This window comes from Ostrea edulis, chromosome 3, assembly GCF_947568905.1.
Source record: "Ostrea edulis chromosome 3, xbOstEdul1.1, whole genome shotgun sequence".
In the NCBI taxonomy this organism is placed as follows: Eukaryota; Metazoa; Mollusca; class Bivalvia; order Ostreida; family Ostreidae; genus Ostrea; species Ostrea edulis.
The window spans coordinates 51,998,575-52,011,546 of record NC_079166.1 but is presented as its reverse complement, the minus strand read 5'-3'; the positions used below and the strand labels follow the sequence as shown (position 1 = coordinate 52,011,546).

The window sequence follows — 12,972 nt, the reverse complement described above, 5'->3', positions numbered from 1 at the left end:
TAGGTCATGCCTTCTTCTCCAGTAACCATACAATCCCGAAATGCCAGGTCTTTAAAGACCGAGAAAATAAGCACCGCCTTCAAATTTACCTGGCCTGTGAACCCTTGTCAATCAGGAGAAATTGAGCTTCACATTGGATGCTAGAAATTGATGACATTTAGTTACTAGTCTTTATGTATACGTTATCTATCTTATCTGGCGATCGAGGCACCCGTGCAATCTTTTGATGCTTACCGCGTAATCCAACTGGAGAGGGAATTTTCATGTAGAGATAGTCATATAATAATAGTAGTAAATTTTGCATACAATTACATCAATTATAACAGAATATAGTAGGTTATGCTTAGGAATGCCCATAATTATTATGGATTGTTAGAATATAATTTACACGGACATCGATTTTATGCTAAACAGATTAATTATGAGTAAATACATTGTACGTTAATGAAATTTTGTTTACACTCAGTTGAAAATTTATAAGCGTAATTTTCCCTCGAAATATGGTGACAAACGTACATGTAACTGCAATCTAATTAAAATTAAATGTTACATCCGCTCGCGTACATATGTATGCAAGTATGCGAGCGGATCTAACATCTAAATTTTAATTAGATTGATGTAACTGTCAACTTATCGGAAGAGAAGTTAGCTGCTATAAGGGCTCTTTCTTGTATATAATGGTTGGAATTGGGATCCGGAGGAAGAACAAATTCTTCGTCTGGACCAGTTATCGAAGGAACTGTCGGAAAATCCGAATGTCCTGACTGTTTTTGTAGGCCATGCATTATGGATGAGTCACAAAGACAACTTTGGTAACCAGAGAATTCTGGTGTGCCGTCCAGAAAAACTAATTCAAACTGAATAAAACTTTCTGAGCAGTTTTGGAATATATGCATGTAGTCATCACGGGGCGTGAGACGATGATCGGTACATTAGCTGTACATAGCCAGAAAATCTACCGCAGTACGCAGGAACTCTTGTTGGAAGCTGTATGTTTGGCAATCCATCGCCGGATACCGGTTATCTGACGGAGGAAGTCAAATGGATACAAGAAAACTTAGAATAAAGAATATTCTGCCTAATTTTTCAATGGCTAACATTCTCATTTATATAAGATAAATTAATTGAGCTTTAATTTTTACATGTTTGATTATAGATTTATTTATCAATGTTTCGATTAACTTGCACAAGAAAAATTACCACCATGAATTTTTCAATCTTACAAAAACGTACAGGTAATGCAGGTAACACAGATAACATCCTGTGTATTTGGGACGGTATATACAAACTAGCAGGGTTTCCTTGGGCTCGGGGCTTCACACCTGCCTTAAATTAGCTCCACCCTGCACTTAACTTATCTGAGGAAAACCGACCGGCTGAAAACCTTTGCCTTTAAAGGATTATGTACAATGGGACTAGAATTTTACTTTTAAAGATTTCAAGTTTCAAAATTTCAAGAGAACAAGAATAAGGAGATTACTTCAACAAATCGAGAATTCAAGAGACAAAGTTTAAGCCATCAAGAGTCGCCTGTTCTCATTTATCAGCATTTTTTGCTATACTGAGATGAATTACTAGTAAAGGGATTTGATGAAAGAAGTACCTGTATATGTGACAAGGCAATGGCAGTTTCTGCTGTAGGATCCACTTTGACCACTTGACCAAACCACAGTGGACAATCCTTAACTCTTCCTTTTCCACTCTCACAACACACCATAAGTAGATATCCATCTTCTTTCAAACTTCCTAAGTCCTGTATGGAAACACTTACATCTTCTCTGCCACATGTCACATTCAACAGTTGCAAAATAAGATGCCTATTGTCAGCTATTCTGGATGGAATGAACATTAAATAACCTGGATCGTGAGATGCAAAATTCACCTGAAAATCAGAATTATATAAATTTAAATCATAGTCATTGGACAAAAATACTGTAAATGGTAATTCTAATGATTCACCAATTTCTCACAAAATCTACCACTCATCGAACTCTGCATCATGTAATAAATCATTACATGTGATAAATTTTCAACCACAAATCTGTACAATGCCTTTAAAAAGGCATGATTTTGAGTGAAAAATCTGTTTGCAAAATGTATGAGGTACAAAATCTGTACAGATCAAATATCAATCATAAAATGGTTTTATGCTGAGAAATATTTTCACAAATTCCATAATTTGATTGTTGTTGAAATCTTTCATATTTCATCATTTTTAATTTTCTAATCATACATACACTGCATTTTAAAGTAAAGATTAGAGAAAATTCGGGTGATCACATATGGTTGTCATACATGCCAACTTTCCCGATTTGTGTGGGATTCTCCTGATTTGAAGCAGCTGAAAAAGCAAATCCCGATATCCGATCGGGATTGCAAAAATACCCCGAAATCCCGATTTTCTTAAAATATCTCCCATTTTACGACAACAACCCCGATTTCCAACCGGAATTTGAAATCCCGCGTCATTTCTTTGTGGCTGGCCAATCATAAATCGGGACAATAGTCAGCCATTGCTGTTTACCTGTGTCGCGTGGTAAAAGTAAAAGTAAAGTAAATTTTATTTAAAGTCGGCACTATATACATTCAACATATCAAACACAAGCTCTGTAAAGCTTTTTAACCGTGGTATCGGGGTGGTGTAATACGCCGGTTTCGAGATACAAACTCTTCTCTGTAGGAGGTGCATTTAGTGGAACTTTGAATGACTAAGTGGGACAGAGTGGACCTACAGTCAACGAGGAAGACGATGAAATGCAATAAAAGCGGCTTCTCTTTTGATATGTAAATGTGGGAAATACAAAATACTATTAAAAGAAATGTTTTACTAAAATGGAAACATAAAAACAATGTCGTATTTGCAAGTAATATCTTACATGTGTAGATATGGTATTTATGACCAATGAAATAACATGATATGATAAGAATTCTATGTATTTAATTACTCCCTAAATACTTATAACTTACTCAGTTTGTGTATCAGTCGAATTCGGGTAATCTAACAGTGTATGAGAAACTCACTGAGTACATTCACTTACGCTGTGATGAATATTAGTCCCACTCCCACGTGTAAACAAATTGTTTTGCGCCTCACTATGTAAGAGAATTCTCCAAAGGGAAATAATTCGGGTGTACCTCGAAACCGGCGTATTTACCTGGTCTACCTGTGTCAGGGTGTTTATTGGACAGTGAGGAGCATGTTTTGATAGTCATTATTAATCGGGAAAACAGATTTCAAATTGACATATTCTTTACATGAACGTGAATGACAACGATGATAGTGTCACCACCAAACAATCGGACATTCCCGATTTTCGCCTTTCGCTGACAGCATCCAAAATATGCAATAGGTACGTCAAATATATTTTTTTTTCAATTATAATAATATAGGCTATACGAATCTATAGCGATGTATTATAAAATTATAGGGGGCGTAATATTGAATAGACTTTGTGATGCGTAATTCGTACAAGTCTACTGAATTTGACATTAGCAAGTAGCCTTAATTTACAAGTTAAAACATATATTTTGATGACTTTTTTTCTTCTGGTAATTATTTCAGATGTCATGGGTGCAAAGCTAGGTTTTGTTCGCAAACTTCGTGGCAGGGCAGAACACTCCTTTTCTAGTTGCAATGCAGATTGTTCCACCAGACTCTGCAAGCCCTGGGCATGTTTACAGACAGCAAGATCGCCTTTGTAGTCATACCTAAATGCATGTGCTTTTAATTAAGTTAAATTTTGATATATAGTCCAGTCATGTTATGGTGTGAAAGGATGCAACTTTAAGTACTATTTGATAATATGTATGTAACTTGTTGTTGGAGAGGATATGTTAGTTTATTTTTAACTTTTTGCTGAATAATTAATAAAATAATCATGTATATCTTTCAAAGTGTTTTTTTTTTTTTAGTTTTGTTAAAGTTAATGGTCAAACACACTTGATATTGGTTTAATATATGATATATGTACAATGATTAGATTAATATTTTATTTGAAAAAACAAATATTTATTTTCATGGCAAAATGTCGCGAATTTAGAGCTTAGAAAAAAGGTCGTCTCGCGCAAACTCCCCCATGGAGATTTTTAAAAGTTGGCATGTATGGGTTGTTGGTTGGTTGGTTGTATATTGTTGAACGTCCCTCTTGAGAATCACATATGCATGGTGACACAATCAACTTAAAATTAAAGTGATCATAGATTTTCGTCAATTATTCCAATTTCACATAACATTTGAAAAATAAACTTTTAAAAACATTTTCAAAGTCATAAAAGATGCTTTATTGGAAAATGACTTTTTTTCCTCGTTATAATACGTTGTCGATATAGCCTATAGTAACAAATTATCTTATTAAAGACCCCCAAAATATACCCTATGGTTTCTTCACGGATCACTGGATGTGGGTGGAGCTCATCTATAGTCATTGTTATTTACCTGGAATTTACCTGGCCAAAAGATCAAGGTGTTCTGTATACTTCTGATATACACAGGACATGTCTCAGGGCCATCTGCAGAGTTTCTGTGGTCTTAGTGTTTGTATAATGGTTGTATCCTTAACTGTCGCTGATACACAGTCTACACCCAACCCCTCTTTCTCTCTCTTACTCTCAGTCATTAGCTCAATGAATAATTTCTTTTATAAATATAGAGCTATCATAAATTAGGCCATGCCAATTTGTAATCTAGTTCGTCGGATTCATCGCTTCTATTTGAAATAAATCCAAATTATAATATTATCAAAATATAATATTCGCCCGCGTGTCCAAAAATATCCGTAAAATATTTTTGACTTTTTACAACAAGCGCACAAACGACCTTGATGTATGTGGCTGACAAATGACAAAAGCGCAGGCTCTCAAGAAATTTTCTAATAGTGTAATACGGTGTTTCAAGTTATTCATGATGTCTATCTTATTATGTTCGATACTTCATAACACTAGATTGGAAGTTGTTCCTTATACTGCAATCGAACTGGAATCCTAATGGAACTTTTGAAGCGCTATTCGATGCCACTATTTAGAGAACATCGACAGCGTATGATTGATTGATTATACATGTATATTATTTAAAGTCTCTTTTGAGAATATTTCACTCACATGAAGACGTTACCATTGCCGGTGAAGGGCTGCAAAAATTAGGCCTATGTTCAGCGCTTATGGCCATTGAGCAGGGAGGGATCTTTATCTTGCCACACCTGCTGTGACACGGGTCTCAGTTTTTTGGTCTTATCTGAAGGACCGCCTCATTTATTCGTCTCTTACGACAAGCAAGGGTACTGAGGACTATTTTAAACCAGGCCCACAGTTAACGACAAATTCACAAAAGGTTTGGTGATTATTGATTATAAGTGTGTCCAGCTATTAAAATTCAAAAAAATGCTAAAAGCGATGCAATGGAGATTTCAAAACTGGACATGTCCCTAGCAATATGCGTATCTCTGAATCAAAAGTTTGTAGAAATGAAACTTAAATAAAATTCTTCAAAAAGACCTTATCAGTTAATGTTGCAAAGTACATGTTTTAGGTATAAAGAAAATAAGTCTTTGAAACCTGAAATACTTCTTATTTATTGTACATTTTATCAACAAAGTTTGAGAAAGGTACTCTCAATGATATATAATTTTTGACTGGTATTTGATGTAAGTGGCCTGTACAACTTGTCTTTAATCGTTTTAAAACAAAATTTGCACGTTTTAATGGGCATCAAGATCTTTATCATAAATAGCAAACTAATAAACATACTTTCAAAATTGAAGAGTTCCAACTTTCTGATTGGTTGTCTATAATCAACAAATTAGCATATTTTACAACGATATTGCGGCAAGTTTGCCCACGGGTGATGAGTAAAAAACGTGGTCATCCGTGGGTATCCGATGATGACTCATCATAGATTCTCTTAGAATTGATTAATTTTGTCAAAATATATCACTACATTATAATTCTAGCACCAGAACATGCTTAATTGCTTGCTTGATTGATTCATTGTATCTTCTTTAACATCTCTCTCAAGAATCCTGATCAACTGTAAGCCGCCTGTCAATCAAACATTTTAAAATAGATCTCAGGTGGAGTGACATCTGCAGAAACTGTGGTCTGGAGCTAGCCCCCAGAGAGGTGTTTTGATAACAATAACAGCCAGCACCTACCAGCATTCTTTAGATTTTGAGGAAGCCCTGTATTCTAGAGTTTTGATAGCATTGACCTGTCCACAACTGCTATTTTCTCGGAATTCAATTGTTTTTAAAAAGACCCCTGAACAATGCAATTTTACTATAATTGTAATTTTCAACCTCTATATCCATGTACTATAAATTACACAATCAGAAATCAAAAAATAATTTGCACATTATATTTCTAAAACTTGTAACTTATTGAAATAATTTATGTCATCAATTTATGATACCTCTATATTTATAACAGATATAATTTATGTCATCAATTTATGATACCTCTATATTTATAACAGATATTATTCATTTAGTCAGTGACTTAGAGTAAGAGAGAGAGAGATAAAGATGTGGTAGGTGTAGACTATGTGTCAGCTACCATTAAAAAGAATGTTGTATTCTTCTTATTATTATTATTCAAACACTATGACCACAGAAACTCTGCAGAGGGCCCTAAGACAGGTCCTGTGTATATTTAAACTATACACTACACCCTGATGTCTTGGCCAGGTAAATAACAATGACCATAGATGATAGGCGATTCCTACCACATCCAGTGATCCAAGAAGAAACCGTAGGGCATTTTTGTTGGGTCTTTAATGACTGTACAATTTTCGATTACAATGCGATTCCTACTTTCGATTTCGGTTCAGCATGACTATTCTGGGAATTATCGCCCCTAACACTTTCGTTTTTTAAAAATGTGTTCTTCTTTAGTTGGTCCTCTGAATCAATTATTATACCCAAGCTGTCAACATGCAGAGTCCTGTGTGCATGGTTAATTGATAAAACCCAAGTTGTTGTTTATTTAACAAAATCAAGGATCAGGGAATCAAGGACAGTGTAATTGAAGGTGTGAATTTTGACAAACTTCAAGAAGTGCAGGGTAGATCGGAAATGAAAATCTACCACTTGTTATACCATTGTGTTCAACAGAGTGAAAAATTAACCCAATTGTGATATAAATCAGGTAAATATTGTGCTTAGGACTGAAATCTTAAATGGAGTATACGTGATTTTCCTGCATGAGAAACACGAGGTTTCCAGAATGATGACCGGAACTAACGGCTCACTTCAACATATCCCGAGTATTTCACATATCCGAGTTCAAGACAAATGCCTGCATTAGTTCAAAGCTTAAAAGATTTGCTGTGCACAATGGATACTGTGATTTATTTAAGTCTTTCAAATTGAATAACATATTTCCAGCATTTATTGTAAAAACAGAGACGCAACACTTCATCACCTGCTTTCTTATCACCAGACAAGCATTGTATTGTTTTTAAGTTACAAGTAGACTATACATAAATACTCTTTACAACAAAATGTTTACAAGTTTTAGAAAATTTACATGCAGTTCATAAATGAGATTTAAATCTTATGTGAATGTATAATATGAAATGCATGCTAATTTTATCATTCTTAAACAGCTAGATTAAATGTAATTTTATGCATTAATTGTGGAAAATAGGCAATCTGTATTCAGGCCGGTAGGAAGCAATTTCACTTTGGGGGGGCACCACACCAAAGTAATTTACGACAAAAAAGCAGGGCTCGAAATTAACATATGCCCGTCAGTCTGTGACTGGTTAAAAGTATGGCGGACTGACTGACATTTGTTTTAGTCAGTCCAATGAGACTGGTTAATTTTCTAAAGCATCATTTTGGAAAATATACTTATGAAATTTTATACACACATTTGACATGCTTCGATCTGTAGATATCAGACGAATCTGATTCGTAAATATAAATCCCACATTTAAGTGTTACAATATTGTCTGAGGCATATTGAGTTTAATTTCATTTTAATAACATTAACGAAATATGTTTAATTATTTCTGGAAAACTCTGTTGGACTGGTAAAATTTTCTGCGGACTGGTTGAAATTATACCCCATATCAGTCCGACTGGACTGGTGACATAAAAAGTTAGCTTCAAGCCCTGAAAAGTGATATCGACAAAACCATTAGTAAAAAGATAACTGCATAAATATGTGCAAGCATTGAGGTGTACGTCATGTACATAAATCTAATTATGTACATAGAATCTAATTAGTTTCCCAGAAAACCCCTCAACTTTAAGTTTTGTTTGTTTGTTTTTTTGGAGGGGGGGGGGGGGTGTTAAGGATTTTTTTAATCTTTTTTGGGAGTTGAACTATGTTCAATCTCCCTGGGTCATCACGCACTTTTCTGCGCAGTAATTTGTATTGATTTGTATAGTGGTCGTCAGCGGGGGTTCTGTGTCAGCTGATTTACTCCTAGGTAAATCAACATAAACTTTTATAAACATCCGCCATTAAATAATCCATGTAACTTTTCTGAATTAATCTAATTTTGATAATTGATATGTAAATAAATGCAATGATATTGTATTCAAATCAATTTGAATACAAGATTTCTATCAAATTGATACTGATAGACATAGAAAAATGAAAGATAAGGTTGAAAATTGTCGTTTGTAGCGCAGTGTCACCTATAAACATTGATAGGGAAACGAACGACAACTGCACACAAGCCCTATTGACACCGTGGCACGAAATATCGAATATGGTGCGAAACCTCAGAAAATTTACAAGAAATAACTCTACAACATTGTGTATGTGTATATATTTGTTGTTTTTTTTTAATGTGATATAAAAAATGCTTACATGTTACATGTAGATTGAATTAAAACACGTCATTCCCAGTCAACAACTTTCGATTGGGATCGGAATACGAAATAAAATTTCTTATATCCGGTGGCAAAGTGAAACTGCTTCATGCTTCAAGTTATTGAATTACGTAGTAATTGCACGTTACACATTAGAGAACGGTTCCTTTTAATAAAGAAAGTCACAAAATAGATTCAAAATGAGTGTACCTTATTCATTACTGTTAACGAGCTTTCGTCGACTATAATCTCGAAATGGCGTGTTTCGCTGCGCTTGATGACGGTAAGGTCCACATTTTCTACGTGAGTAGTGTGATATTTGTTTATGAATTTTTTGCGCATACATGGTATGTCTCGGCTAGGAATAATGGAAACTTTCTCACCTATGTATGTAAAGACATATTAATCTCTATTTTTAAAAATGTAGAACACTTTTTTCAAATGACAATGTTTGAAAACGCTTAGAGCCCCAATGTCAGAATTTCCCTTTCCAAGACATCAATATGTCAAATTCATTATCCTTTTTGAATAGTATGTACCATATTTTGTACCAGTTATCCATTTTGAATCCCCTATTACAATGGGATTTTGCTGCACTCTGTAATGTTTGAGTGGATGTCATGAGTGTGTGTCAAACAGAAATTTTAAGAGCATGGGATAAGGTGCTGCCATGTATTACTTCACTATCAAAGTTTAACCCAGTTGCCACAATGTTGAATTTATGCTGCAAAAAGGATTGGAAATTGCTCTGGTCAAAACACATTGTTTATTTGTCTACAGATGAAAGAGACATGAGGATTCTCCCTCACAAACTGAAAAAAAAAAATAGTTATGGATCTTGTACATGTATAATTTATTAATCACTATAGATTTCCAGCATCACAAGTCTGATTCCACTATATGCTTTCCATACTGTCAGGTTCATTCACCCCCTGTTTGAGCCACAGTATAATATCCCAAATACCTTGGCAACAAATAACATTATTTGACTAGTGTTTCATTTTTAGCGGAGTTGCGATGAAGTCGAACTCGGCTTATGATCTGATGAAGTGCCTTTGGGCGGGCAGGCGGGCACGCATCAACATTTCATTTCCGCACCATAGCTCTTGAGAAAATTATAGGATCTCATTCAAACTTAGATGGATTGTCACCCTCAGTAAGATGAGAAAGCCTATCGATTCTGGGATCACTAGGTCAAAGGTCAAGGTCACTGGCTATAAATAGACTGAAATTTGGAGAAAATTTTGTTTTCTGCACTATAATTTTTTAACAAATTATAGGATCTCAATTAAACTTAGATGGATTATCGCCCTTGATGAGACAAAGAAGCCTATTGATTTTGGTCAAGGGTTAAAGGTCAAGGTCACAAAGGATTTAAGTCGGCTGAAATTTATGTACGCAAAATTTTGCTCCCTGCTTGATAATTCTTGAAAACTTTTCTGCCGGTTCCCTCTATGCCCATTCCTTGCGCAACTTGGCTTGTGCATTTCCGATGCCCGACAATTTTTAATTTTTTTGCATTTCATTTATTTTGAGTTATTATACAATTATTTACCATTCCATTGATCCTCTACAGGACTGTAGTATACTCAGGTGACAGTTTAGCATATTGGACTACCTTTTCAAGTAATGAATCCTTAGAATTAGCTATAACTAGGATTAAACTTGAATGTATATATACAGGGGAAAAACTTCTTCATAACTGCAAGGCATTGATAACCATATTGATTTGAAAGTTTGGGCCATAATATGTGGTCACATTTTTCATGAGAATATAAAGGGGTGAAATTCTAGAAAACAACAACACGACTTCAGTTACTCGAGGAGCGTTGTGGCCCATGGGCCTTCCATTATCCATGTTTGCTGTTGTAACGCATTGAAAAACAACAACAGTTGATTTGTATCTAAAATCATGATAATATTCAGTCATTTATCCCTCTACCCTTCCAGTACTATCTTTTCTAACTGAATTTCCACAATGTTCAACTCCCACGAGTACTTTAAGTACTTTGATTTTTGTTTATATCTTTATCATTTTGTTATCAATCATTTCTGAGTCATAAGGTATTTAGTACTCGGTAAACTTTCCAAAAATCGCCAGTCTGTGTTCACTTTCACTTACGAACTCCTCAACTATTTTTTCTGGATTCAGTTCATCAGTCTCATTTTTATGAACATGCAATAAAAGCAAATTGTTTGTTCGTATTTGGCTCATTGTTGATCTCAGTGATGTTTTCAATCTTTTCAAGGCGCTGAATGAGCGCTCACTGGTAGCGTTAGTTGCAGGAAGTACCAAAATTTGTTTGAGAATTTTGAGGATCTCGGCAAACAGACTTTTTTCATTTGAATGTCTGAAAAATTCAACCACACTTGGTATATCTGGCGTAAAGTCTTTTGGCAAAACAGTCTTTAACATTATAAGCTGGCAGTGAAGATCCTTTGGCTTCAAATCTGTATCATATAGGGTCATGACAAAATTGAATTCTTCTTCAAACGTTTGACCTGTGCAAACCTTAATTACGAGGTTTTCAAGATTAACATAAGCTTTGTAACCTGGTTGGTCAAATCTAGATTTTATGCCAGCTAAAAGCAGATTGAATGCCTCGTAGAAATCTTTCCTATACATATCTGCACACAATGAAAAAGTATGTGCTGCTGTCCCATCATCAAGTTTATGAGGAATTTTGCGTTTTCTAGGAAGAACAGGATCATCGATGTTCATCTGTTTTGCTTTTTCAACAACTTCCTCGTAAAACTGAGTGAAGATTGTCTCATCTCGGAGACTTTGCAAAGCACTCATTGTCGTTGCGATGCCATTTTTTGACCATCACTCGCCGAGAGATTTGGAGCCTGCAGAGCCCTTGCCAAATTATCATTATAATGTAAAAGTTTTTCACTCAGTAAACACTCAAAGAAGAAATCAAACCTGCACATATAAGCAGCCACTCCCCTTATTCTGTTTCTCATTTCTACCTCACACACGTATTGGAGGCTTTCATCCCAAACATTTCTTAGAATTTCATAGTTTGACAAAATGCTAAAAAATGTGTCATCTTTTATTGTCCATCTTGTGGGACACAAAACCCTTATTCCCGCTGACATTTTCTCTAGATTTTGGGCATTTTTTAATGTATTGAAAATCATCTCCCTTCTTGGAGATTCTTTAATCAACTTTGTTATATCCTTTGCAATGTCCAGGGTGTCTCTAAGCAACTTACATCCCTTAATAGAATCACTGCAAGCTAGGTTAAGAGCATGACCATAACAGTGTATGTAAAGGGCTTTGGGTTCAAGTGCATGAATTTGAGTTGCAACACCTGTCTTTGAACCAGCCATATGTCATAACACTGGCCTCTTACTTTGTTGATAGGCAGATCGAACCTCAAAAGGGCATCTTTAATTGCTAGGGTTATTGAATTAGCCCCAATGTCAGAAAGACAGTACATCCCTAATAAATCTTCATAAGCGGTAAAATTTTGATCAACCCATCGAATGCATAAAACAAGTTGCTCTTTTTTGGAAATATCTCGTGTTTCGTCTGCCATTATTGAAAAGAATTCAGACGATTTGATGAAAGCAACAATTTGTCGCAAAACCTGCAACCCCATCACCTGCAAAATTTCATTTTGTATATCTGGAGCAACATACTTATTTGTCTTGCGTTGTAGCCATTCCTGAAGCTGGGGATCGCGTTTAGCCTCTAGCATGAGAAGTTGATTAAAGTTCCGAGTTTTTCTCATCTTTGTCACCCTGAAGAGCAATTCCTTGTCGAGCAAGAAACTTCAAAATGTTTGTGATTTTAAGCAAATTCTCTCTGTTAGACTTCTTCTCGACTTTGTGCGTCTTTGAAAGACATTCTCCAACATTTTTAACCTCCTCCTTTATCGCAAACTCCCTTTCCATTGCCTCTTTATGGCAATCACTTTTCTCGTGCACGGCGAATTTTGTGGTTGCTTTTTTCCAGTTTTTAAAACCACTTGATATGAAAGCTTTTTCTTTCTTGTGACAACTGAGTCTTCTTCTGAAATGATTTTATGCAAGGAAAACAGAATACAACATCTTTGATTTCTACACAATGTAACCAAGAACACCGATCAAACCAGGAGGCATTGAAAGATCTCATCTTTTTACCAAACTTTTTTGCTGGAAAGAAAAT

General features: G+C 35.2%; 1 protein-coding gene across 2 annotated transcripts in view; it reads right to left on the bottom strand.

Annotated features, from left to right (window-relative positions):
• Window positions 1–12,972, bottom strand: part of LOC125675655 (mitogen-activated protein kinase kinase kinase 4-like) — a 132,112-nt gene that overhangs the window by 53,420 nt on the left and 65,720 nt on the right. For both annotated transcript variants that reach the window (XM_048913433.2, XM_048913434.2), the window contains exon 9: window positions 1,604–1,882. In XM_048913433.2, the coding sequence (XP_048769390.2) occupies window positions 1,604–1,882 (279 nt within the window). The remainder of the gene's footprint in view (window positions 1–1,603; window positions 1,883–12,972) is intronic.